Consider the following 27,899-nt stretch of genomic DNA (forward strand, 5'->3'; position numbering starts at 1 on the left):
GAATTCCTCATCAATTAATTAGATATCTTTCTATTGATTATTATGTTTGACATTTTCCCTACTATAATAATAAAAGAAAAACAAATAGAGTTCTTATTTTAAAAATATATAATTTGGGTTAAATTATAAATTTAAAATCGAAAATGTTTGTGAATGAATTTACACTGAATATTTGTATTTTTAATGTTGAATCTAAATATTTTGATTAAAATATAATTTTAATATTTTGATGATTTAATTAATTTGTTTTAAAATTTAAAAACACGAATAATAATTTATAAATGTCTCATAAATAATCTTATAAAGTGAATATTAGAAGTGTTTATGTAATATTAATAAAATCTATATTTATTTAAATTTAACTTGATTTAAAATTTAAAATTTTAATTAGTTTTATTCATATTCGTATAAAAATTAAAATTTCGAATCTTAAATCAAAATTTAAACTTGAAGAGAGAGCGTGGAATTGATGTAGGATAAATGAAGATAGGCCGAAAGCGGTGGAACCCTACGCTTGGGGCCGTTGGCATTCCCTAAATGGGAATAGCAGTGGCCCTCCAATGCAGTTGGGAGCTGGAGGCAATTTGGAAGTATTTGAAAGGCTGTACCTAAAATCATTATTAATTAACCCTTTTTAAACAAATAAAATTAATTATTTTCCTGCTAACCAATCATTTAATTCCATCTTTAATTTTTATTTATTATAATTTTCGAAACAAGAAATAATAACATACAAATATGGTAACAAGAAAGCAAAGTTCTCCTCTTTTCCTGGTTCACATGCAATTTTCCTTTGACTCTTCTTGTTCTTATCATCCTTAAAAAGGAAAAAATTAATAAAATAAATTTAAAAGACAAACCCTTTAAGAAGCCTAAAATTCCAATCTCTTCCACAAAAATGAAAAATCCCAATTTCAAAACATCACCTTTTCTTTAACTTTGGGTCTTCTCCTTTTCAGTTATTTTGACTCTTTTGGTTTTAGAAAAGCTTCATTTTTGTTGTTGGGTTTTCTTGATAGGTGGGATTTTGTTTACTTTCTTGTGTAGTTATTCTTTACTTTGATTCTTTGCACATCATTTTTTTTCCTTAACTCCTTTTACCAGATTCACCACCTGTTTTTTTTAATTATTATTATTTATTGTTTGAAACACCCGCGTGCATGTTCTTCGGTTTGTCTGATCTGGATTGGATCACAAGGTTCTTTCCTTTTTTTTCTTTTTTCTTTTTTTATACTTTGAAGAGTAGTAAGAGAGAAAGAGAAATGGAGGTGTTTTTGATAGGGTTGAGTGCTTGAAAATATCTTCCTTCTATTTTGGGGAGCATTGTTTGGTTGCTCAGAAAAAAAAAGGAAGAAAGAAAGAAGCAGGTGAGAATTTTTTTGGATCTCCATTACGTGTCATCCCCAATGATTCTTTTTGTTTATCGTAGTTATGATAACTGTCCAACACTGCATTTACGATGGAATTTGATTTGGGTTTGATTGGTTTTTGGCTGAAATTACGATTTACTGCTCGTTCTAGTGAAAAGAAGTTGTGAATTGTTTTTTTACTCTTTTAATTTTTGTGTGAATCTGTTGGTTTGTAGGGTGGATTGGTGTACTTATGTGCTTCCATTGTTAGGGGACTTTGAGTTGAAATTGAGTGTTCTAATGTTGAATGATTGAAATTGGGTATTAATTGGAAGCTTAATCTTGGGGATATGGCGGGTATTGATGTTTCTAAGTATGCACATAGTGCTGTGCACAAGGCTGTTGCTACAAAGGATTATGCTGGTCTTAAGAGGATACTCGCGGCGCTCCCACATCTTGGGAATCCGACTGAGATTCAAACTGAAGCAGCCTCATTGGCTGAGGAAGAGAAGGCTGATGCGATCTCTGCCGTGATTGATTGGCGCGATGCTCCTAACAGGGATACTCCTCTTCACTTAGCTGTTAAGCTTGGCGATGAAACTGCAACCGAAATGCTTATGTGTGCTGGTGCTGATTGGAGTTTGCAAAATGAACAAGGATGGAGTGCACTCCAAGAAGCGATTTGTAATCGGGAAGAAGCTATTGCTATGATTATTGTTCGGCATTACCCGCCATTGGCATGGGCAAAATGGTGTAGGAGGTTGCCTCGCTTGGTGGGAACTATGCGAAGGATGAGAGACTTTTACATGGAAATCACATTCCATTTTGAGAGTTCCGTGATACCTTTCATTTCCAGGATTGCTCCTTCGGATACATATAAGATTTGGAAGAGGGGTGCAAATCTGAGAGCTGATATGACTTTGGCTGGATTTGACGGATTCAGAATTCAACGTTCAGATCAGAGTATTCTTTTCCTTGGTGATGGTTCCGAGGACGGGAAGGTTCCTCCTGGATCACTATGTATGATCTCTCATAAGGATAGAGAGGTGATAAATGCTTTCGATGGTGCTGGTTCTCTAGCAACTGATGAAGAGGTTCGACAAGAAGTGGCTGCAATGTCTCAAACTAATATATTCAGGCCTGGTATAGATGTGACACAGGCAGTTCTTTTGCCACAAGTAACATGGAGGAGACAAGAGAAAACTGAAATGGTGGGTGCTTGGAAGGCTAAGGTGTACGATATGCACAATGTTGTTGTTAGCATCAAATCTAGGAGGGTGCCTGGTGCCATGACTGATGATGAGTTCTTTGCAGCTTCCAATGGAAATGAAACAGAAAGTGAGGAGCTTGATGAGATCTTGACAGAAGATGAAAGGAGACAACTTGAAGTTGCTCTTAAGTTGGATTCTTCAGAAATATCCAATGAGAACGGGGATGGCATTATTGGTCATCGCCATAGTTGTTATGAGTCCAGGGAAATCCCTATCGAAGAGACCAATGGTTATAAAAGTGTAGAGACTAAGCAGGAGAAGAAAGGATGGTTTGGTGGATGGAGGAAACGGGAGCCGAAGCATGAAGCGCAGAGGAAGATTGTGCCACCTAGAAGTTCTCTTTCTGTAGATGAGAAGGTGAGCGACTTGCTTGGAGACTCTCCATCTGGGAATCAGATAAAACCTGGTAGGCATTCTGTGGAGATTGTGGCAAGGGATGATCATCGGAGGACAAGAGATTCACGAACAACTTCCACTAGTTCAGAAAGTGGTAATCGGCGCAAGGAGATTGGTCGGGAGAATGAGTATAAGAAAGGGTTGAGGCCTGTTCTTTGGCTTTCTCCAAACTTCCCGCTGCAAACTGAAGAACTCCTGCCATTGCTAGACATTCTTGCAAATAAAGTTAAGGCAATTCGTCGGTTAAGGGAACTGCTCACTACAAAGCTTCCAGCTGGAACCTTCCCTGTCAAGGTATGTTCCTTTTATAAACTTTATGTGCCTTTTGCTTTAACATTATTTGCCTTTATTGTTTGGATTTTTGTTCATTCTAATAATGCACATTTCTTAATGACCGTATATATTTATATGTATTGTTTTCTCTAATGATCGGCTGGTCTCGCTCCTAGATAATCATGGGAAGGCATTTCCCTACAGAGAGATGTGGTTTTTAAAATATAGATTTTTTTTTAATGTCAGAGTGGTCACCTAGTCAATTGTATATGAATTTCTGCTTGATACTTTGAGGCTTGCTGATTTCTCGAAATTTGTGCTCCATTAGATAGAGCTGTTAGTGAGTTATTGGGAGAAATAGCTGCTTTTCTAAATTGAGATGTTAGAATCCATTTAATCTTACACTATTAGAACCCACATTGGGCTTATACTTGACTTTAGTAGAGTTTAAGATTAGGATTTTGGCATCTTTGTGCCTGGTATAAGATTCAGTTCTTCCCTTCATCTATTGATGGAGATACGGATACATTCTTTCGTTTCAATGGTGCCAATGTACCGAACTCATTCCTCGGTTTTGGGGCTCTCTGCAAAAGATAAAAGAGAAAAAATAGGAATGGTGGCTAAGCAAAAAGAATGCCACCCATTGCCATCGTTATCCATTAATGATCTGGAAGTCCAAGAAAATAACCTGTATCAAACCAAAAGGACATGTAGTTGGTTTTGTCTACCTAGCAACATCTCTTAAGGATTTTGAAGCTCCTATTTTTATGTTTTCTTCCAACTAAAAGTTGCATATCATTGAAAGCTTTGACATGTTTTGCAATCAGTTCCAAGTTTGACATCTAGTGATTGAGTTATAGGAGGGACTCGTCCATATAGGTTTCCTGAAATGGAAATCATATGTTCATGGGATTGCCCTTCGCTGTAGGCTCGACATTTGCAGTCCGTTTTTGTCTATGCTGTTACTTTCTATTCCTATACATTTTTCCTGGCATTTAAAAGCGGCAGTCTCTTATTTGGTGTTAATTCCGGAAACTTTGTTTTGTCTAGATTACCTAGTTGTTTCGATTTTAAGTCAAATACTCTGTCTGATTGATGGTGTGCTTGGTTTCTAACATGATTGTAGCTCATATATATATGTATGTATTTATATGAATTAGGACACTACAAAGTACTCCTAGAGTAGGAGTTGGACTAGTTTTATGGAAAAGTTTTTGATGATTAGTTCTGTTTGTGATATGTGTAAGGAGTTCTATCTTGTTGCTCGTTGTAGAAAATATTTAATTTGGAATTTGGAAGTTATTTATTGGTATTTTGAAAAGATCATTTGCATTATAAGAGTGGAGTATCCTCAAGACATGCTAATCACCTACATTATTCGAACGTGAGGGGTGTGTTTTGAATTTATTCCATATATTTAGAGGGTTATATTCTTGTTCTCTTGTTCGAATGTGTGCTGGTGATAGGTGTTAATGTAGTTGTTTTGGCTCAGCGCTAAACGAAATGCATGAACATGGTTTATGTTGTCTCATCAATTACATTATTTTAGCATTGTACTAAGAAATGCTCATTGTTGCACTTAGGTTGCAATCCCAGTGGTTCCAACAATCAGGGTATTGGTTTCTTTCACCAAGTTTGAAGAACTACAGCCAGTGGACGAGTTCTCTACACCCCCTTCAAGCCCCAGTGTTGGGCGAGAAAGCCCTGCAGTGACACATGTGACAGGTTCATCCTGGTTTCAGTGGATAAAGGCACCGTATCATCGGCCGAGCTCATCCAATCATAGCCACAACAAGATAGAAAATCTTCAAGATCCATTTGCAATACCCCAAGATTATACATGGATCACAGCTGAAGCAAAGAAAAAGAAGATGCAAGAGAAGAGCAAATCAAAGAAAGGTAAGAGTCAGAACCATTTGAAGTGAGACTGAGAAGAGCAGATAACTGAATAGGAATTAGTTTTTCATTAAACCTAAAAAAAAAGTGTTTCAATTAATGAATGAAAAAGAACAAAAAAAAATAGAACGTGATTCTTACATTTTACACACAGCATTTGGTTAGCATTTTGGTGGTGGTCTTTGGATTTACTGATTTACATCATTACTTGTGAAGCGACTTGCCTTTTGAATACTGACAGAAATGGCAGCAGAAGTTCGTTATATATATTTTGGATATCAGGATTTTATTGATCCTGTAAGTCGTTTTTATTGTTATATATAAAAGTCAATATAATATTAAAACATTATAGTAAATTTTGGATTATTTTATAATATATTTATATGAAAATGTAAAATTGTAAATATAATATCATAGGGTTGTGAACATAGAACATTGGAGATTAAGAAGTACTAAACTCTTCATCAATCATCATGCATAAACCACTATTATTGTTCTAAGTTCAATATTTTTATCAGCGTTATTGTGGGCTTATTAACTACCAAGGCTTGTTTGTGTTTTTCAATTTTCTTCCTATTTGTCTATGCGATGAAGCTGTTCAAGATCATCTTAATATAATTTAAATTTTTATTAATTAAGCTAAATAATTTAATTTAATGATAATATAATCTTTAATATAATTTTGAAAAATAAATAAAAATATTCAAAATTAATTTAAAATTTTTTAAAAAAAACTTGAATCCAATATGCACCTATATTATTAGTAATAAAATTGAACCATACATTATTGATATTATTTTTATTTTAAAATCAATATGTATCACCACTACAATAACATGGACGAACATGGTTAAATGTCCCTATTTGACTTTATACTTAGAATGTGGCTTATATTATATTCTTTTGAGATGATTTTCCTAAACTGAGTGGAATCTATGGCAAAGCAAGGTTCTATCATGTTTAACTGTTCCAAGTTCTAATTATGATGAAAAGCATGGGAATTTTATTATATGCTGTCTTGTGGATAATTTAGCCATCCAAGTGTGTTGTGTGAAAGACATGTTAATTAGTTTAATATTAAGACATGTTAATTAGTTTAATATTAATTTTCTTTACAAAAAAGTAAAGTGAGATAACAAACAATTCAAATCAATTTTAAAGCATCTTAGCCATGATGCTTTTTTCCTTTTGTTGCTGTAGAGGCGTGTGCATTTATGCCATGATTCTGGTAATGACCAAAGTTTTCAATTAACTTTGCCTTTTCGGGGTCCTACACGCTTAAAGATCTGCAAACTCCATGATAATGTCAAGTTACCCATTACCACCTTTCTTGGAGTGTCAACAAGTTCCAGGTTTTTAATTAAAGTTTTGGATTTAAATTTTGTTGATGAAAAAAAAAAACAACATAAGGAGAGCTTGTAACTTCCCGTCTAGGAGATTGACTTAGTTTGACTTTAGATTTAGTTAAAGCCCAATATGACTAATAGACATAGGAAAATTTTGAGCAAATTTTAATTTCACATGCATTTGCTCAAGATTATGAAGAAATTTATTGATTGATTGAAGATTTTTTATGCAAATAAATGGAAGTTTTTGAAATGATTTATCATTTTTTTGGTAGGTAGTGATTCTCTCGTATATTTTTAAACACATTTCATCATTATTTTCATTATGAAAGTGCATAAAAATTATTTAATAACACATATTTTAGAATTAAAAAATGAATATCGAAAATGAATATAGCATTTCTTTAAAGAATAATATCTCTTACTAAATCCGCATATATGTTAAATAAACTTGAATACAAAAGTTTTTTAAAATGAAACAATAAAATGACACAACAGGCACCTAAAAAGAAAAGGAAGAAACATATATATTCACCCAGTTGTGCAACAATTATGACCAATATTTGGTTTTGTTGTGCTTTGAGGGTAAGGCATAAGGGAACACTCAAAATTTAACAACCCCCACAAACACCACCCCCCCCCCCAAAAAAAAAAAACTAGAGAAGTGGGTGGGGGACCCTCTTCCTCTTCTCCCCATGCTTCAGATTTATAGACATTGATTGCACAATGAAGGCACTTTGTTAATGTGGGCACTAATTAAGCATCAAACATCATTTCTTTCATGCATTCCTCCCTTAATTAACAATTAACAAATCACTTTGGGTCATTGTTAACTCCAACGCGTCATACATACATCTATTATATGAACTATTAATTGAATTATACACTGAGATGTGGAGAAATTGGACTTCGATTCATTTGGCTAACAATGAATAGGCACTAAACAGTGCAAGATTCATGTATGTAAATCATGTATACAATTTTCTCATCCAACATTATATCATAAAGATCATTGCGAAGATCATGTTGAAGGAGGACTTTTTTACCTACAAGGGGAATGTTGCTTCATTGAATGACACAAACGCAAGACCTCCTAACCCCTTCCAGCTCCCCATCATCTGACACACTTTCACAATAGAAAACCATGTCAGAAATATATTGAAATTGGTTGATTTACTCATCATATTACAAGCAAAGTGAAATTTATTGTAAACAAGCTTGGGATTCATCAAACACAAGTATCTTAAATAACAAGGCCTTTTACCTTGGCTCAAACTCTCGAACATGTGCAATATCTTTTCCATGAGCATCTGGCCAACTTACTTTCCTCCTTTCAGTCTTCATTAACTCACCCTCTCCATCATTATCATCTGCTGCTGCTGTAGTTGTTTTCTTCAGATTACTCTTGAGAGTTGGGTTTGGTTCAATGTGGGAGACATTAGTCCCACCGCCATTGCTGATCTTGTCGATGCTTAACTGTAATTCATCATGATTGTTATTATTACCAGCTGCTTCTTCCATGACCCCATCTTTAATGTTCTTTCCCAAACTAGTCCTCTTCTTGATGTTGCTACTGCTGCTGCTTCTATTGCTAATAATCTCTTCTTCTTTGCTACTCGAATTCCTCGACGGCACATAGCAAGAGCAGACTAAAGCAGTGCACCGGTTCTGCGCCGACGCCGCCAGGAGTGCAAGCCCTAATCCCAACAAAGCTTGTGTATATATTTGCTTCTTACTTGTTGATCACCATGAAAACCCTAAACCCTAAATGTTAGCCGGCCCGAGCGAGCTTATACATATACATATGTATTTGCTTCTTTCTTATTGATCAAACCACGTAAGACCATGAAAACCGTGGTTGGTTTCTTATGTCTCTTTGATCTAAGAATACCAAATAAGAATGGTGGAGGAACAACTTAAGCTATAAATATAGAAGGCATACATATGATGTATTAGTGTAACTTTGCTTTACATAGAAGATAGTGGGATAGGAATAACAAGATGTGGCCGATTTTTATTTTTATTTTTTATAATTTTAATTTAAGATTTTTTTTCTTTGGTAGGTGTAGAGAACGTGGTTGTCGATATTTGAACTCTAGACCTTAATGTGTTAATATAGAGCCTAAACTATTTTGAATTTTGAATGATTATAGAGTTATTGAGTTTTCTTATAAAATATTTTTCACAAAATTATTCATTACTCATTTTTCTTTTACCTTTGAATCTATAAGTAAATTCATTAATCATTCATTCATTTTACACATACAAAATATATTGATAGTTAAACATAATAATTAAATAATTTTCTATCCATTTAAGTTTTTGATAGGGTTAAATTATAAGGTTTAAATTTGACAATTATTTTCGTATTGAGACCTGAATTTTTTTTTCTTGAAGTTAACTCTTGCACTTGGAAATTGTTCCCACACATTGGATCTCAATTTTTTTTGTCTAAGTTGATTCTTAAGCTTGACAATTGTTCCCGTATTAGGGTCTATTTTTTTTAAGTTGGTCTCTAATATTTCATTGAAAACGTTAAAGCTCATGCCTCAATATAGAAACAATTAACAAGTTCAGGACTCAATATAAAAACAATTGCCTAATTTAAATCCTAATATAAGAACAATTACTAATTTAAAAAACAGACTTAACCCAAAAAAATTAAACCCAATGCAATAATAATTACCAAATTTAGATCCTTTAATCTTTTTGAAATAATCGATTACACAATTTTATTGAAAGAAAAACAGGTGCAATTATGTTATGATATAACAGCTCTCCCCACTTGTTTTCTTTTCCTTTTTGCCATCAGCACTCATTAGTGAGGTGAAAATGGGGTGAAGAGAAAAAAAGAAGAAAGAAAGATAGGAGTGGTCATCACCCCCACACCCAAACTTTTGACTGTTTGTGTGGGGTGGAATATGTAGTCATTGTTTCGTTGTAGTTTAAGTTTGAGATAGGCATCTAATCTTTCATTCTATATATATATATTTGCTTTCTCGTTTTGTTTTTTTGCTTCATTCATGGCACGAGAGACTGCAATCAATAAGTAGTAAAGAGATAAAATAAGTAACAGTTTTAAGAACATTATTATAGAAAGAAAAAAAAAAAAGCAGCAAGGACATGATTGTATTAAAGGGTTTGTTCACAATCCCTCTATTCGCTTCTTCTATAGAGTTTAGGTGCCTGTTTTCAGACCTTAGGAAATTGCAACACCAAGAAGCAATAGTTTAGTGAGAGATGGTAGGATTAGGAGGTTTGATTGATGTGTTTATAAACTCTTTTATCTTTTTAATTTATTTATTTGTATATAAAAAGGTTTGTTTGAATACATCCACGATGTTAAATTTTTGCATTTTTAATAAATCATATTATTAATAAATAATAGTAAGGTGAAATTGATTAGGTAATTAGAGTTTTTTTTTATTAAAATAAAGTTATATAATGTTTTTTTATATTTTTCTTAAATTATTTATTATACATAAAAATATTCATCTCCTATACAATTATCTTAGACAGGGGCATTCAAGTAAATTTCACCTCTTTCTCCTCAACAAAAGGATTCTTTGGCTAAAGATAGGAAAGATTAGATTATAGAAAACTCTTCTTTCCTAAGCCCCCCTTTCTACTCTTCGTACTTAACCGTTCCGATTAATCAGTGCCTCTCAGTTCACCAAATGAATCACTTATAACGACCATTTCTCATTTTTTGTATTAATAATTGATGTGGTGAATGTTAATCAAACAAATGAAGTTTTACAAAAATTTTCTTAAAATTAGAATAAATTTCACATAACTTAAAGCATCATGTGACGAACTTTGTTGATAAACATAATAATAATCAATTTTTTTAAGCATACCCTGACAAAAGGTATGATTATATTATAAATAATTATTGACATTTTCTCAAGTTCCTCATGAATAAGTTTCGCACGACCTAAAGTATGTTCATGTACGGTAACCACAAAATTTTTCAAGCATACCTTGACAAAAAGGTAAGATTATATTATTAAAAATAATTGATGTTTCTCCCCAAGCTTCGTAGGGATAAACATTGCTTAGCATATTTTGTTGGGAACAGCTCACAGTTAGTCTTGCTAGTAATAGTTTATGGTCGGACTTGGTCTTTTCAAGCACACCCTAGCAAAATATGCAATCAATATATTAAAAATTTATCAACATATTTCTCAAGTTTCATAAGGATAAATATTACATAAATAGCTCTCTAAGTATTGAGCATATACCTTCTCAAGTGTAGCTAAATATTTAGCTTACACCTTCTTAAGTATAACTTTCTAAATTTTGAGTTTACACATTCTCAAGTATAAAAATTTAAGTTTACACCTTCTCAAATACAACTTCTACCTTTCGAGCTTACACCTCCTCTAGTACAACTCATTGTTTTGAGTTTATATCTTCTCAAATACAACTCACTAAATTAGAAGTTTTCACCATATTTAGTACAAGTATTTAGGAACATTGAACCTTAACGGACATGTAACCTCTCTAAGCACACCCAAATTTTCATATAAAAACTTTTTAACTTTTATAAGCAACAAATTTTTTATAGACATATCTCACATTCTTATATATTTAGCCACTTTTATGGCATTAAACATCAAAAAGTTATGTTAAGTGAAACTCTCTAGCCACTGTACAACTCTCAATCCAATCGAGCGAATCATTTTAAAATATATCTTTGTTGGTAGTCAAAAACTCCGAACATCTTTTACATGAAAGTAAAAATAAAAAATAAAATAAAACATTTCACACACAACTCAAGATCTTAATAAGGTAAAAAGATCACAACTAAAGCTCCAAGACTCGGCCCAGGCAAATCGGAACGGTCGGCCCGTTAGACAGTAACGACTGGTTGGGTCTAGAAGGCTGGCTTTTTAACACTTTCCACATCGTACTTGGGAGAGGGAGATTTGAGCTAAGCAGCGAGTCGGGAGGGAGACAGAGTCGAGTCGACTCGAGTGAAGCTACTCAGTATTTCAATCGAACTTTCAAATCTTTTGAAGCCAAACCTAATCCATCAGGTCGGTTCTTGAATCATCATTTTCAACTCCGTGTTAATGATTGTATTTAGTTTTTGTTTGATTGCTTAGAAAAGTAAGGAAAATAAATGGAAGAGAAAGGAAAAATGAATGACTAATTTTGGTCTTGACTTTGAAAAAAATACAAAACCTGAAATTTAATTCAGTATAAACACTTCCTTTTTCTTGCATGTCCTAAAGGAGAGAGATTTTTGTATCATTTAACAAAAGAAAAAAGATCTCAACAAGTTCACAGCAGCATTTCAACAATGAACAGGTGCGAATTCCTTTCTGGTACCTTTTCTTTTCGTGAATTAAGATATTTTTCGGTGCTTATTTAGCTTTTAATGAAGGATTATCTGCTATAATAATAGGATTTTTGCAACAAAAGCTGGCTCAGATGTTTATAGATTGAGAATTCCTTGGAGGCCATTTTCTAATGATGCTGCCCCACTATTATCTAGCCAAAATGCTGGAAACCCTGAAAAAGTAATTTTTTTTAAAATTTTTGTTTAATTATATTTGCTTCCTGTAGTTTCTGGTTTTATTTCATGTTTTATTGGTATTTTGAATTTAAATATAGCTAATTGTTCTTTTGATAGTTCTTATAGGTTTTTTCTCTTTTTAATTTGTTTTATAATTAGTTATATAAATTGGTGTAAAATATTGGATTAAGTTTTTTTTTTTTTAACATTTTAGGGGAGTGAAGCTAAACAATATGACATTGCAATTGTTGGAGGTGGCATGGTTGGCCTGGCCCTCGCTTGTTCCTTAGGTGGCTAAATTATTTGTATTTGCCCGTCTTCTTATTTTATTCAATTTATATTGTACTATAGATATGGTTCATCAATTTTGCAAATGTGTAAGCATTCATCCATAGGCATCACTATTGTGATAACACATAGATGCTAGTGACACTTGTAAACATGTGTAATTAGAACTTGTAATCTTACGGAGCATGTTATTGAGATGATGAAATGTTTTAGTTTTTGTACTATCATGTTAATTTGCAGCTAGTAGACCGTTAACAAGACACTTGAATGTTGCCATCATCGATAGCAATCCGGCTTTGGGGAGAAAACACTTCATTAAGAAAGAAGACCTCCCTGACCCAAGGGTCAGTACAATAACGCCTGCGACTATATCTTTCTTTAAAGGTAACAAACAGACTGTATTAGACAACTTTAATCCTTATGTTGTTGTGACCATTTTGGGAAAATCAAGAAATAGTTGTATGCTAGTATCTTCAAAATATTGAAAAATGTAATTTAAAGTAGAAAGTTAGATATTGGTTGTGTTTTAGTAAAAAACTATAAGATTATGATGTTAGCCATGATTTTTTAAATGAAAGCTGATTGTTTTAGGACTATCACTATTATCTTTAGACCCTCCATCTGTAAGGTAAGCATGCTAGAAAGGGAAAATGTTTGCCTAATTGATTATTAAGCATTGCTTTGACTAGTTGACTTTTTCCCTTTATTTCCCATGCTTGTTTGTCATGTTTATTTGCTCTCAGTAACAGTAGTAGCATATATTGCAGATATTGGTGCTTGGCAATTTGTTGAGCAGCATCGACATGCCTACTTTGATAAGATGCAGGTGCTGGCTCTTATATTTGATCTTTTGCAGATGATGTCTTTTTTGTTATGCCATCTTATTCATTGTCTTTGTTGAAATAAGAACTGTGTCCTATTTCCTTGGACATTGTTGATTTTAAATGGCACCTATAATGTATTCAATTAAAAAAAATTACTAACAGATTCATTATACCTATTATAGGTTTGGGACTATACTGGTTTAAGTTATGCAAAATACAATGCTAGGGATGCAGACAAAGAAGTACTCGGGTAAGTGCCTGCTTTAAACCAAAGAGGCAGTTGTTATTATCTTTACATGCTAATGCCTATGTGCTGGTTATTGATACAACATTAGGTGCGTTGTGGAAAATAAGGTGCTACTTAGTTCTCTGCTGTCACGTGTGCAGGTATTGATTTGTCATAAAACCTTTAGCTTAATTATTCTCACTTGAAGTCTTTTTTCTTATCATTTATCCTTTGAACAGTTATTTGGCCCTCTTTCTGCTTCAATGACAAAAAAATTGTCCCCTTTATTTTGAATTTTTTTGTAGGAAATTCCCACTAATAATATTGTAAAAATGTGCAGTTTATTTTCTTCTATGGTCATGTTTTACGTTCACAATTGAACCTAGGTAAATTAAATATTTTCAGGAAACAGTTTTGCCAAAGAAAATATACCCATCAAGATTGAATTCAATGTCTATACTACCAAATTCTTCATCCTCGGAAGTTGACAGCACGTTATCAATGACAGCATTGTTTACTCATGGGCGTTTAGCAAAGTTAGAACTGGAGGATGGGAATAGCCTATACGCAAAGTTGGTGGTAATTGAACTTGCACCTGTATGAGTTATATTGCTCGTTTTGAATATAATAGGATGTCTTGAGATATTTCAGATGACATTTTTCATTCATAAAATTGGTGCAAGTTACATGAGATGTATCTCAGGTAGGAGCAGATGGGGGCAAATCACGAGTTAGGGAGTTAGCAGGATTCAGAACAACAGGATGGAACTACTCACAGAATGCCATCATATGTACAGTTGAACATGATGTAGAAAACCATTGTGCCTGGCAGAGGTTTCTACCTTCTGGTCCGCTTGCTCTTCTGCCAATAGGTGATAAGTTTAGCAATATCGTTTGGACTATGAGCCCGAAAGAGTCATCAGAGTTTAAATCAATAACCGAAGATAACTTTCTGAAAGCTGTAAATCATGCTCTGGATTATGGTTATGGTCCTCATCCTACACCAAGCATATTGGGTAGTTCAGACTTATTTTCTTGGCTTAAAGGAGGTATCTCCAAGTCTGCTAATGATTGCTTTGAAATCCCACCAAAAGTAGTCAAATTGGCCTCTGAAAGAATGGCTTTCCCATTATCCTTAAGGCATGCCAATGACTATGCGTCAAAGCGCGTTGCTCTAATTGGCGATGCAGCTCACACTGTACATCCTTTGGCAGGCCAAGGAGTAAATTTGGGTTTTGGAGATGCATCTACTCTTTCCAGTGTCATTTCTGAGGGCATTGCAGTAGGAACGGACATCGGGGAGGTACCTATAAAACAAATCATTGCCCTCTTTCTTTCAAGAAAGAATCGTGGATCCTTAAATTGTGGTGTTTTAAACTGTTTCAGGTATCACTACTGAAGAAATACGAAGCGGATCGAAAACCAGCGAATGTGATGATGATGGCAGTACTGGATGGTTTTCAAAAGGCATACTCAGTTGATTTTGGTCCATTGAACATTTTAAGAGCTGCTGCATTTCATGGGGCTCACCATATTTCACCACTTAAAAAGAGCATCATCTCGTATGCCTCGGGGGAGATGAGATTGCCACTATTTGCCTAAAGAAGACCTTCATCAAAATAATCACTGATAAATTAGGTTTAGAGTTTTTATTTTTATTTTTTATTGCATCTTTACCTTGTACAGGAGTGAATTGTTTTCAGCAAAGCTGTTACGAATAATTGTAAAATTTAACTTTGATATGGGACGAATTACATTAAACAGCTCGGTTATTGAACAAGTAAAATTCAAGTATATTTTGATTTAAGTAGTTTTTGAAAAAATATAAATTTTCATTATTTTCAATTTGTATTAAAGAATTATAGTATGAACTTGATTTCGTTTGTTAGATAAAAAGAATTTAATGGGGGGAATCAAAGTGTTCGATTTTTGTATTGAAATGGTAAAAAGATGAAAGCAGACGGCGCTTTCCGTGATGCTTACTTTATTCTTTGATTATGTTGGTGGTGGTTTGATCCCCTACTTATGAATTATGAATAGTTATTTACCTTTTTTAAGATATATTTTATGATTAATTATTTACTTTTTTGATACTCTTTAATTTCGATCAAAATATTTTTTATTTTATTTTATGACTAATTATTTACCTTTTTTGAGTCATATTTTATGATTAATTAATTATTTTTATTGATACTCCTTAATTATGATCAAAATAAAAAAAATTTGTCGTTAAAAATTAAAATTAATATAAAGGTAAATCTATAATTTACCTCCCGTAAATTAATAAAATTTTAATAAATTAATATAAGAATAAAATTATAATACAATGCTTTAAAATTTTATAATTCAATTTTAACCATTGACTTCTTCCTAGATTGAAACCTGACTGACTTGTTGATGTTTAATTTATGTACATTAAAAATAAAAATGGTGTTCAACTGTGATTTATTTAAAAACCATGTGAATTCGTATTCCTTAGTTTAAATAAAATAAACATGTTAATCATTTAACAATAACTTGAAACAAACAAAGATGAATAATTACGGCATAAATAAATGGGATATATTACAGTCAAATCGCATTTTAAACAATGTATTAAATTAGCTAAAAACGTGCTTTGCTGGACTCCAATTCATTTAAGAAATGAAAATAAAAATCTTGACAAACAGAAATTATACTGTTGATGAACCATGTCTCATTAAAAAAAGATGAAACCAAAAATATGAAACTTGAAATAGGATTCGTATTTAACATTAAGGTGAACCAGGGTCTCATACAAATATCCATACAACAAAATTTTGGGTATATATGTTGCTGTATTCCATATCTAAATGTCAAAGACATATAAATTGTTATATATTGCATTTTATATAATATCAACATCTGCTATACAAGCATATACACAATTGAAGAGGTAGTTACGTTAAAAATGCTTACAAAAATGTATCCCGGATTAAACGTGCTAACACACGAGACGATAACCGGCTAATCAACTCAGGAAGAACCCTGGCAGATATGCCTGGCAACACTGGAAGCAATTCCTGGATAACCTGAGCAACATTTACACCCTGTTGATGTTTAACAAAATGAAAAGCAATTAATGAGACATGAAGAATGTATAATAATCGCTAAAAGAGATAAGTTTGCTCTTAAATGGTTTCGATTTGTGAAAACTGCCAACTTTGGAGTACCTGACTTGACGACGTTGATATTGCACTTCCCGCTGTTAAGAATTCGAGAATTTTTTGGACATTATTCAGTATAACTCTGTCTTCCTCGGTTATTGAAGGCAAAAGTCCTGCTGGTTTGAAGGGTCCAACTGTTGGAACCAAGCTAAACACTGGGGCAGCATTTCTTACTCCCAACACTGACATTATTTGAACCAACTGTTCCCTGCTAAGTGCATCAATGCCCTTCACAATCTGCTTAGCAAACCCAGAAACATTAGTTCGATATTTAAGCAACCTCACACCAAAATGTCATAAATAATCGATGCTCAAAAGGTAAAGCAATTATATAACCGAAGACCAAAAGAGAAACAAGAAGGAACTAGGTAAAGTAACACAAGCGTGCAACTTTCTCAAAGAAAATGATTATAACCAAATTTTTTTTTTCCCTTCTGAATATAAGATCAGAAATTACCTCATCAAGAAGAAATTCTCGGAAAAAATTTCCCTTCTCAGACAGTAGAAATCCTAAGGCCGCTCTTGTTTGAACAGGTTGCTTTGATTGAGATTCACTTGGTAGAAATCTAGGGAAGGAAATATCTGCTTGCCTTTGTAGAAGACCTAGTTCTGCCATATCCCCATTCAAATTCTCCCCACCTCCACTTTTTGCTGCAGTTATGAAATTCTCAAAGGCTTGCATCACATCAATGAATCTTTCAGCATCAAAAACACCTGATTTCCCGTATATTGTATAACGCAAAGCATTCCTTAGCCGCGGGGATTCATCAGTGAGCAGTCTCTGACAATAGAAAATAATACAAGGAAATGGTAAACGTTATGATCAGAAAAACATTGACCACTTAGTAAGACAAAGCACAACAGCAATGATACAAATGTTTGTGCACTCTTTCATCTTGATCCTATACTTTGATGATTGGTTAGCCACATCGATCCTTAGACAACCTTAAGAATTGTACTTAATAACATTGATTTGTTACATCAAAAGAAACATGGTATCCTTGAAGCACTCTTCGGCTATCATAATTTAATAAAATAAAACTAATGAATCAAGCAATTAACTATTTAGTCATCAGAAATTCAAAATAACAATAGTCAGTGCATATTTCACATTATCCTTACACTTATAAATCAATTTATTTTCAAAACAGAATTAGCAAAAACAGAATATTCATACCTGTGCAATATAAGGATAGGCCTCATCCACGATAGCAAAATCAGGATTCCCCACTAAAGCTATTCCTTCCAACACCCCAATTGCCCTAATTATAAGAGCAAAATAAGGAGGTATCCTAAATGGATAATCAAATGTTATCTGCGCCAAATCTGATGCCAGGTCCTGAAAGTTGATGTTTTTTGCACCCCCACCCTCAAGTGCTTGATCAAAAACCTTTGCCAGAACGGGCAAGATTGGCTCTAAATTAACCCCCTCAGGAATGAAATCAAGTTTAACAAAATCCTTAACTATTTCTGGATAGTCCCGGTGGATAAGATGAGCAATTGCTTCAATCATTCCATACTTCTGGTCATCAGTTAATTTTGTCACGAGACCTGTTACAGCATAAGTAAACTTCAAACTCTAAAAATAAAGCCTAGATCAATAAGGTATTATCATAGTAAAAATTTAGCATTTATAACCACAATCAACATGATATCAATAGTTTGTAAAGAGAAATACTAGACAATTATTGGAGGACAACCACATATCAATCTCTCCCCAAAGAAGTAAATCTATGTGATGCCATTAAACATGTTGACAAAAAATCTTTAAGCAAAAATTCTTACCAAAGTCGAGTATGGCTAGCTTTCCATCAGGAGTACGGATCAAATTCCCAGGATGTGGGTCAGCATGGAAAAACCCGGTATCAAGCAACTGAAATCAAAATGGGTAAGCCACACAGATTAGATAATAAACTTAGGAGTTTGTCTGATGTAGAACACTGAAATTTATACCACTGTTTAGTAGTAACTATAAGTACACAAACAACTGATAAGTGCAGAAAGGAAGATGAAGACATATTTGAGTAATGGTTATTGATGCTAATGCAGAAACAACGCCAATATTAACATTTATGAAACACAGACAACTACCCCTTGCCATTTGATATTCAGCTTCAGGACATTCAAACAGAAAAGGAAAGTTAAAACCAGCCTTCTTTTTCATATATTTATATATATATATACACACACACATGAGAGGTTCCTTCTCTTATCTCAATATAACTAGCTAAACGAAAGCGAATATTAGAACTACAATTAGAGTGCTACAAGTTCCTAAATGTACAGGATAGGATTAAACGTCTAAGGAATTGGCTAGTGTTTTTGAAATTAAAGCAGGAATAAATAACAATACCACCACTCTGAGAAAATGAAACTGTTGCCACCATCTCTCGCATTTATCCTCCTTATCATCAATAAGTTGAAGCATCAATGTTTGACTGGCTAAGGCAACAAATCCAATTTTAAAGCTAATTAACCAAAAAAAGTAACAAATAACATAGATGCACCCAGGAAAGACTGACATGAAAACCAAGTTTCTTATTTGACCCATCTGTCCCCTAAACATAAACTAGGATGACAAGAATAACGTAGTATATTACCTGCTTTAGGTAGCATATCACTCCAACATTGACCAATTCACCAACATCACTTTCTGTACTTTGTGATAGCTTCTCTCCTTCGATCCACTCTGTAGTAAGAACCTTCCTTGATGTGTATTTCTGATAAGTCCTTGGTATAACAACCTGAAAACAAAAATAGTCAACCTATTGGTTTCACTAAACATTCTTAAGAAACTAACTAAAAAGAACAACTTGAAGAAATAACTTCTTTTAGTCAGAATTACATAATCAGACTAGTTTCTCCAAAATCAGGAGCCACTTCAGCAGACATTAGAAAGTAATGTGTTCAAAAAAATACCATACTAACCTGTGGAAGGTCCTTACGCATCATTTCAGAAAAGAGTTGTCCATTTTCACCCTCGTTAATATAATCTAGCTCCTCAAAGAATCGTGCAGCCCATTCATCAACCAATCCAACCACATCTATGGAGATCTGGAATGGTAAGGGAAAGCAAGCAATCATGGAAAAGTATCAATATTACAGCTACAGAATGTAGAGGCCTCTTTATAAGAAGGAAAAAGTTTGGCAAAAAGCTAAACGTAAACAGATACATTATATACCTGAGGAAACTTTCGGAGCACCAAACCCAAGTTTCTTATGATGAACAAATCAACAGTCACTGTCTCAAGAACAAAAGGCCTCTGCACTTTGACAGCAACCAGATCTCCATTCTCTTTCAAGCGTCCTTTATACACTTGTCCAAGAGATGCTGTCCATAGGTATCCACACATTGTTTCAAGTATTTATAGTTGGAATAGCACGTAAAAACTAGTAAAATTATCTCTATAAAATAAATAAAGAAGTACGTATATATTTACACATGCAACATATATTCAAGCTGAGATTACCAGCAGCTATTGGCGAAGAGGAAAGTTCAGAGTAGATTTCTTGCCATGGCTGACCAAGTTCCTCTTCAATAAGAGCCATTGCTATGTCATCTGGAAATGAAGGAACCTTTGCATATGAGCAAAGAAAAGTCAGTTATAATAATAGACTTACCATACCCCCTTAAAGAAGTATAGAAAATATACTAATGCTAACTAGCAATATCCAAGTTATGGAATGTTGTCAGCATTTTTGGAGGAAAAAATAACCTTTCGAATTAAAATCCCTATCATGTGATAATTGAGAAACATTTCAATTTCCTAAAATCCATTGGTCTGCAAACTGATATGGTATTGGAACAAAAAGCAAACAAACAAATAAATAAATTGCATCTCACATTTGAATTCTATCAAAAAGGGTAGACATTATGGGTGCAACAAGTCTGCCATCTAGTAGAGGTATTTCTGAGATTGAAGACTATAGAGGAGTTCATCCCAAGACAACAATATCTAAAAACAGTCATCAGAACTAAGTGGTGGACTTGTTATCACATTATCCATCTCACCTATAATTGGTCTAAATGTAAGAACTAAAACTCTCTACTCCTAATAAGTTATTTTTTTGGAAAACGTTTGAGCCATAGAAGAAGAAGAAGAAGAAAAGAACTGATTCAATATGAAGAAATGCCAAAGTGATAATTCTACCTTATCACAAAGCTTTTGCAGCTCCATCATGGCAACAGGAGAAAGTATATCCGGTCGAATGCTCAATGCTTGCCCAAGCTTTATATACGCTGGGCCCAAAGAGGTAACAATTTCCCTTAATTCAATAGCTCTAGCCACTTCATTCTGTTAATAAAACAGAAACAAATTTGAACATGAAAATTTATGCGTGCATTTAGATGCTAACAAACACACACAAACAGCAAGGGAAGCTCAAAAACTTTAACGAGTTGCAACAGATAGTAACTGTATGATACGAGTTGCAACGAAGGTGATAGAGAATTGTGTGTTCACCTCTTTGACCTTCTTGTTTACCACATCCATAGCCAAGCGTGAGAGGAAACCCCCAGCAACAGATAGTAACTGTATGATACGAGTTGCAACAGCATGAGGCCGTTTCCCCCAGTATGCTGAGATGCTAGCCGGATCATATGCCAAAGGTAAGAACTCACTGCTTTCATCAACCTATGTAACGAGAAAATGATTTATGCTTGACCAACCAAAAATTTGGGCATAGCAAAATAAAGAAATGGCACACTAGCTAGAAATTGCAAGCCCAGTAAATGGTGTCGGCTATAGCATCACTAAACCAGCCCTAATGGCATTAAACTTTTCAAAAGCTTTCAAAACATTTCACTTTCCGAAAATGAAATGAGTTGTCCCCTGTACTAAAACATCAAGCTGAGAGAATAAAAGTAGATTAGAAGTCTAGAATTCAAACATGACAGATATATGCTACAATAACTGTATTTTTACCTCAACCAACCGAAGCTGAATATTGTCATCAGCAAACTGTGAATCCCGTAAATTTTGGCCACGAAGTCCTCTCATTAGTATAGCCAAATCTTCATTTTCTTCCATTTGTGCTCTCACTCTTTTTATTTCCTGTGAAACGTCTCCCATCCTCTGGTAGCTCAATTATCACCAAAGCAAATAAGTAAAAGAACACTAAAACATTGACCAAAAGCAAAATCAGCAATTCAAAAATTTAAAAGTTTTATACTCATTAGTAATTAATATATAACATAAACTCTTCCGTGTGCATAATTCAGTAAAAAACCAAATGAACCACCGACCAAATTAATTTGAGCTAAATTAATTAATATGGATTATGGTATAAACTTTTTAAAAATTTTGGTTCTCACTTAATTTGAATAGAAATTTAAAAAAAATAACAAAATTGCCCAAAAAATATATATAAAACGTTATATTTATAATCTTTATTAGATTTATTAAGTTTTATATGTAGAAGTTTTTAACTTATTATAAATGTGCTTTTGTAGGGATACATGTTTAACTGATAAATATGTATTAGATTATTATACTTACTAAAAAGAATTAAAACGTAATTTTAATTCATTGATGGTAGAGTTGGATTAATTATCAAAATAATTGTGGTTGGCTACCGCTAAACTTTTTATAATTCGGGCGGATTATTCATAATATAAAGTAACAATTCAATTAATTCGATTAACGATGTTTTCGACTGAACCGACCGACCAATAGTTACACAATGGTATTCACAATAAATAAATAAATAATACTTAATTTTTCTTTTCATTTTTCATTGCTGTCTCAGCAACCAGACTAAAGTTGACCACGTGAAATCAAATCTCATTTCACCAAAAAAAAAACTATTTCCAATAAAAATAAGAATTGGTTTTTTATTTTTTACCGTAGAAACTCCGTTCACGGACTTTTTAGATAAGGAGGACTTGGAGGAGCCGTTGACGTTGTTGTTTGAAGGAGAGGACTGAGACGGAGTCTTACGAGTAGGTTTAGGGTCGGTTGCTACAGCGAGAACCGGTCTGGTTCGAGTACGAATAGATACTCTGTTAGAGCGCGGGGAAGAGAAACGGACGGGATCGACACCGCAGTAGACGAGCCACGGCGGCGCTGCTGCGTCCATGGCGGAATTGACGATGGAAACTTCTTTCTAGAGAGAGAAACACAACGAATTTTAGAGAGAGAGAGGAAGATAGTTCTGATTTCTGAATCTGAGGAATTTCGAGTGGAAAACAGAAAAAAGAGTGCATTTTAACGCTTTTTTTTGTTTTTGTGTTTAGGTGGAACGAATGAGGGCCTGGCCGTCGGAGGAAAACGTGGCAAAAGCTGGAGCAAGGAAAGGCCATTATTTAATATTTTCTAAAATATTATTATCTCTAAAATATTAACCGTTGGTTTCCCGCGGGCGAGTGTCTAGAGGTAGTGGGGTAAATCGTTTTCTCTTTTTATTATTATTTAATGACATAATAATTTTTTTTCCCTCTAACCTTATAAAAAAATTATTTTAGCCCTCTAATTAATTTTTCATTTCTTTTAATCTTTAAATCTGTATTTTTATTAAATTTATCTAAAATAGATTGAAAAATTAATATTTGTTAACTTTACTGATATGACATATATGTGAATTATTGTATAGATGACATGTCAGCATTTAATTATTTTTTAAAATTTTAAAAATACTAAAAATATGTATTGTTAATAATTTTAAAAATAATTTTTTAAATTTTTAAATAAATTAAGTTTTAAAAAATCAATTAAATATGGACTTGTTAACTATATAGTAATGCGTTACATCAAGAAAATAAAAAATATTAACTTTTTCAACCATTTTATGTAATTTAATAAAAAAATATAAATTTAAAAGCTATAAAAAAACAGAAAATTAAATAGAAAACTAAAATAATTATTTTTGAAGTTAGAAGCGAAAAATGTTATTATGTCTTAATTAGCAACATTTATATGCACTTAAATATTTGTACTATTACTAAAAGGGTTAATTGATATATTGATAGAGAGTAATGGCATGCACGTTGTACTATTAGTAACATAATTTGAGTTTAATTTTTGGAGATAATATAATTGGAAGTGGTAAATACAAATTTTAAAATAAATAATTTTTAGGAGAATATAATAGAAATGGAAGATTTATTTATTTTACATCAATTTTATATAAATATAAATTATTTTTGAAGGATATGTCATAATTTAATTAATTACCGTGTTTTGAGGAATTTTTTATATTTTAATAAATTTAGAAAAATACATTTACACAAAAAGAATATTAAAATCTAAAAATTAGAAAAAAAAACATTGATCTTTATTATTTATCTGTTGTCATTTTAATCTAAACTATAATTATTTTTCTTAATTTTTAAAAAAATTGTCACACGACATCGTAAGCGTGTCCTAGTCTACTATAAAAAAAATAGAACAATAAATTAATAACTCTAATAAAAAAAAGTAAATTAGCAATGAGGTAAAACCTGTAATTTCAAATTAATTTTACGTATTTCTTTAATTTTTATATGATTATTTTTTAAAAAAATCCATTCATCATTCATATTTTATTTACTTTTTACATGTTAAATGTTGGGAATATTTAAAAATGTTTAATTATTTACTTAATGAATAAAACTTTTAATCATTATATTTAATTATTTAAAATTTTTAAAATTTTCAATTTCTTATAAAAAATCACCTAGATTAAACAACTTGAATTCAAAACATAAAAAGAAAAAAAAATTAATTTGATGTATTTATCTATTTAATTTTTTTTATTTATAATTTTAACTAATTTTTTATTTTAATTTCATACCCATTGTATATGTATTATTATATTATTAATTTTAAACATTATCTTTGATTATTATTTTATGTTATTTTTAAATACACACTTGTACTATAAGTACGTGATTTTCACACTCATATGAGTGTGATAGGATTTTTACTATTTATATTTAAACACTTCATTATAAAAAATTATAAATCTAAAAATCGAACACGTGTTATTTTAGTAAACCCAAAAATTACAAAATCTAGTATTTATAAACTCAATTTCTTGACATCTTATTTTAGTAAAAGAAATAACTAAATTCGTAAAGAAGAGTTTGCATCATCGCCGCCGTCCATGGGAATTAATAAAAAATATTTTTTAAATAAAAATCAAACTTTTAAATTGTATTTTTAAATTTAATTTTAAAAAATTATTAATCACATTTTCTTTTTCAAAATATTATTTAACTTGTTCTTTATAAACACTTTTTGAAATTGATGTATATACATTTTGAATTAATATTTAATATAATTTGAATTTTATAAATAATTTTAGAAATTTGTCATGTGTATTTTTTAAATATTTATTCTTTTAACATTTTATTTTATCTTTATAAAATAGTAAAACACTCCTCAATCTAATTAATAGTGTACCAAATATTATTATGTATTTTTTTTTCTTTTAATTTCTCTTTAAGCAATGAAAGTGCTACGTTTCATATTATTATTGGCTGAAAGGAAATTTGCTTAGTTTTTATCTCGACCACATATAAAGAAGAGATTTTTGTCTTGTCCTCCCACTGTTTTGGAATTTCCAGACCAAGCAAAATCAATTTAACAATGACATTAACTTCATCTATTTATTTCATTTTTAATTTAATTGAATGGTTTCAAAATGAATAGTATTTGATGTATTATCTGTGTATAAGTTTTATGTATCGTTAATGAATAATATTATATTGTTATTAAATTAAACAAAAAAAAGGAAGGATTTGTAAATAAATATTAATAATTTTATTTAAACATAATTAAATATTAATAGTGATTATTATAAATAAATATTAATAACTTTTAAGGTTTAAGATCTAGATTTAAGGATTTAAGGTTTAAGGTTTTGAATTTTGATTTTAGAGTTTTAGCATTTACTTGTAATATATTTAATTTTTTAAACATAATTAGATGTTAATAGTGACTATTATAAATAAACATTAATAACTTTCGGTTTTAATATCTTAGGTTTAAGAATTTAGGGTTTAAAGTTTAGAGTTTTAGCATTAATTTATAATAGTCACTATTAATGTTTAATCATGTTTAAATAAAGTTATTAGTATTTATTTATAAGCCCTCTACTATTTCTTATTTAATTAATAATGATATATTATGTTATTATTTACTAATACTACATAAGACTTATAAAAATTGTGTATCAATTTTATAAGACTTATAACTTAGTTTTAGTATCTTTTCAAAAAAATATAATAATAAAATTGCATGTAAATTGAAGTTTTTGTTTTTCGGGTACATAAAAGAAGGTAAAAGTTTTTTAAGCCTGTTTAAAAACTTTAAATGCACAATCCAATAATAATAAAAAAAACACTTCGTAGATAATTATAGACATTTATATTATTAGTGAACTTCACTTTTATTATTATTTTTAGTTAAATTTAATTTTCAATATTTTAAAAAGAGTTAAATTTAATCATTAATTATTCAAAAAATTGAATTATTATTTTTAATATAAATACTAATTAAAAGGTTAAATTAAATTTAAACAAATAGTTCGCATGGTAATCATGTGCACTTTGTGCTATGTTTTTGAATATTTATAAACTTTTTAAATTTTTTCAAATTTTTATTTTAGTTTTTCAAATATTTTTATAAATTGTAAAACATTTGTTGACGTAACATATAAAATAAATAGTGATATATCAATATAAAGTATTGGACTGTCACGCAACATTATTAAAAAAATTAACGTTTTAATTATTATTTTAGTTAAGAAAAGTGGTTTGATTCTTTTTGAGATATTAACCATCCAATTTACCTTAACTAAATTAATCATTATACAAAAAAAAACTATTATTAGAATTTGTACTTAAAAAAAATCTATTAACATGTTTGAGTCTATTAAGCTGATAAAAGATATTTAATAATTATATTTAAGCTTCTATATTGTTTGTTAGTAGAGATATAATTAAAGTTTGGTTCAAAATTAATATTATATATAAGTTTACCATCCGTCTTCCATGGTGCTAATGCTTCTCTAGAATAATGTTCTATCACCCAAATGAAGGCCTATCACAGTTCCCTTGAAGGTTCATAGTGCTAATGCTTCTTTAGAATAATGTTCTAATCACCCCAATAAAAGCCTATCACTTCCCTTTTCAGGTTTGAATTCAGGTGAGTTTTATAAGTGAACAATCTTTAACCACTGGACCAATCAAGGGAGTTCATCTTTCCATAATGATGCACCCTTGTTTTCATGATCCTTTTATATCCTTATTCTATCCGAAAATATTTTTTTAAACTTAAAATTAGACATAGTATAGTTTTACTTTGAACTTAATTGAAAAGAAAATGTATAGTAGATGTCAAGCCCGTTTATAAACCAAATTTCATTTGGTACATTAGGTCTTACTTCTACTTTTTTTTTTCCAAGTATTTATGTTTGACATTTGCATCATAGTCAGACTTAGATATGAATACAAGGCATATAAAATCTTTAATTACATGAACAAATTTCAAATACAGAGAGTCAAACCTGGCTAAATTTAGTTGTTGATAAAATGATTTTGTTAGCTAAGTGGTCCTGTCAAGCAAAGAGCTAACCAAAAATACTCCAGTTGGGATGATTAAATTTTCTGTTTAATTTTCTTTATATATGACCATGTCTCTTATTTAAGAAGTAATCATATTTTGGACAGAAACTAAGACATTATAAAACCCCTCACTTGTTTTTCACAAAACTAAATCATATTATTCAAGAGTTTTAGTTGATCACTTCTAGAAATTTGTGATTGAATATGTGTAATACTATATGTATCAAACCACCAAATAGTTGAGAAGGTTCATTCATTGTTCATATGAACAAGTCAAATCTGTTGATTCTTCTGGAAATTGAATTTCCTTTGTTATTTTATAGCATTAAGCTAAGTAGTATGGGAATACATACATAATAGGGCTTGTGCCACATTTTTCCTTTGCTTCTCATCAACTCCTAGTCTAGACAAAAAAACATGGAATTTGACAATGTTTGATTTGAAAAACTAAGAAGAATCTAAATGCTTTCTCATTAGGTTAAACGACCCAACCACCAAATAGAATTCGATTCATTTTTATAGTAGAAGAAAAAGAAAAAGCTTCTCACGAAACCATACCAATCGTTTCAAAGTGCCTTAAAACCCCTTCCATATCATAATCAGCAATTTAAGTGACCTACTTGTTCCCTAATAAATGATCCTCAAATATGTGACCTATATTTCTTCAACTCCTTCAAGATGATGGATCAAATATAACAAGAACTAAAGAAAGATAGATCAATAACCGGTATAATGTATTTGGAAGATATTTGAAAGATCATATCCTGAGTATGCA

General features: G+C 31.5%; 4 protein-coding genes across 8 annotated transcripts; 2 read left to right on the top strand and 2 right to left on the bottom strand.

Moving 5' to 3' along the window:
* The first annotated feature begins 732 nt into the window (after positions 1-732).
* On the top strand, positions 733-5,448 carry LOC107942318 (uncharacterized). The gene is made up of 3 exons (XM_016875968.2): positions 733-1,367; positions 1,586-3,310; positions 4,873-5,448. The coding sequence occupies exons 2-3, from the start codon at positions 1,700-1,702 to the stop codon at positions 5,212-5,214; spliced, it is 1,953 nt and encodes a 650-aa protein (XP_016731457.2). The 5' UTR covers positions 733-1,367; positions 1,586-1,699; the 3' UTR covers positions 5,215-5,448.
* Positions 5,449-7,425: 1,977 nt separating this feature from the next.
* On the bottom strand, positions 7,426-8,507 carry LOC107942313 (uncharacterized). 2 transcript variants are annotated; one of them, XM_016875964.2, is made up of 2 exons: positions 7,796-8,507; positions 7,426-7,649 (listed from the first exon to the last, which is right to left on the bottom strand). In XM_016875964.2, the coding sequence occupies exons 1-2, from the start codon at positions 8,050-8,052 to the stop codon at positions 7,646-7,648; spliced, it is 261 nt and encodes an 86-aa protein (XP_016731453.1). In that variant the 5' UTR covers positions 8,053-8,507; the 3' UTR covers positions 7,426-7,645. The 2 variants fall into 2 exon arrangements, with proteins under 2 accessions (XP_016731453.1, XP_016731452.1); XM_016875963.2 differs by having other exon boundaries at positions 7,426-7,657; positions 7,796-8,500.
* Positions 8,508-11,369: 2,862 nt separating this feature from the next.
* Positions 11,370-15,200, top strand: LOC107942321 (ubiquinone biosynthesis monooxygenase COQ6, mitochondrial). 4 transcript variants are annotated; one of them, XM_041077106.1, is made up of 11 exons: positions 11,370-11,573; positions 11,772-11,847; positions 11,924-12,059; positions 12,270-12,345; positions 12,584-12,727; positions 13,111-13,169; positions 13,350-13,417; positions 13,503-13,554; positions 13,799-13,990; positions 14,097-14,696; positions 14,780-15,200. In XM_041077106.1, the coding sequence occupies exons 2-11, from the start codon at positions 11,840-11,842 to the stop codon at positions 14,993-14,995; spliced, it is 1,551 nt and encodes a 516-aa protein (XP_040933040.1). In that variant the 5' UTR covers positions 11,370-11,573; positions 11,772-11,839; the 3' UTR covers positions 14,996-15,200. The 4 variants fall into 4 exon arrangements, with proteins under 4 accessions (XP_040933040.1, XP_040933041.1, XP_016731463.1 ...); XM_041077107.1 differs by having other exon boundaries at positions 11,945-12,059; XM_016875974.2 differs by having other exon boundaries at positions 11,424-11,573; positions 13,799-13,972.
* Positions 15,201-16,116: 916 nt separating this feature from the next.
* Positions 16,117-22,866, bottom strand: LOC107942320 (uncharacterized protein sll0005). The gene is made up of 13 exons (XM_041077108.1): positions 22,423-22,866; positions 21,504-21,653; positions 21,042-21,212; positions 20,730-20,873; positions 20,049-20,154; positions 19,761-19,909; positions 19,507-19,632; positions 19,179-19,322; positions 18,364-18,451; positions 17,756-18,129; positions 17,036-17,359; positions 16,585-16,815; positions 16,117-16,461 (listed from the first exon to the last, which is right to left on the bottom strand). Exons 1-13 carry the CDS (start codon positions 22,654-22,656, stop codon positions 16,327-16,329), a joined length of 2,376 nt encoding a protein of 791 aa, XP_040933042.1. The 5' UTR covers positions 22,657-22,866; the 3' UTR covers positions 16,117-16,326.
* Positions 22,867-27,899: the final 5,033 nt, after the last annotated feature.

This window comes from Gossypium hirsutum, chromosome A09 (assembly GCF_007990345.1).
Source record: "Gossypium hirsutum isolate 1008001.06 chromosome A09, Gossypium_hirsutum_v2.1, whole genome shotgun sequence".
NCBI classification, from domain to species: domain Eukaryota; kingdom Viridiplantae; phylum Streptophyta; class Magnoliopsida; order Malvales; family Malvaceae; genus Gossypium; species Gossypium hirsutum.

Bases quoted from the DNA above. Each gene is read 5' to 3' on its own strand.
- LOC107942318 (XM_016875968.2), top strand. From the start codon at position 1,700: ATGGCGGGTATTGATGTTTCTAAGTATGCACATAGTGCTGTGCACAAG. The intron at 3,311-4,872 runs GTATGTTCCTTT...TGTTGCACTTAG, and splicing joins CTGGAACCTTCCCTGTCAAG to GTTGCAATCCCAGTGGTTCC.
- LOC107942313 (XM_016875963.2), bottom strand. From the start codon at position 8,052: ATGGAAGAAGCAGCTGGTAATAATAACAATCATGATGAATTACAGTTA. The intron at 7,658-7,795 runs GTAAAAGGCCTT...CTATTGTGAAAG, and splicing joins GTTCGAGAGTTTGAGCCAAG to TGTGTCAGATGATGGGGAGC.
- LOC107942321 (XM_041077106.1), top strand. The intron at 12,346-12,583 runs GTGGCTAAATTA...GTTAATTTGCAG, and splicing joins GGCCCTCGCTTGTTCCTTAG to CTAGTAGACCGTTAACAAGA. The intron at 13,418-13,502 runs GTAAGTGCCTGC...ATACAACATTAG, and splicing joins GCAGACAAAGAAGTACTCGG to GTGCGTTGTGGAAAATAAGG.
- LOC107942320 (XM_041077108.1), bottom strand. From the start codon at position 22,656: ATGGACGCAGCAGCGCCGCCGTGGCTCGTCTACTGCGGTGTCGATCCC. The intron at 20,155-20,729 runs GTAGAATTATCA...TCATATGCAAAG, and splicing joins TGCAAAAGCTTTGTGATAAG to GTTCCTTCATTTCCAGATGA. The intron at 19,910-20,048 runs GTAATCTCAGCT...ACCTATGGACAG, and splicing joins CTCTTCGCCAATAGCTGCTG to CATCTCTTGGACAAGTGTAT.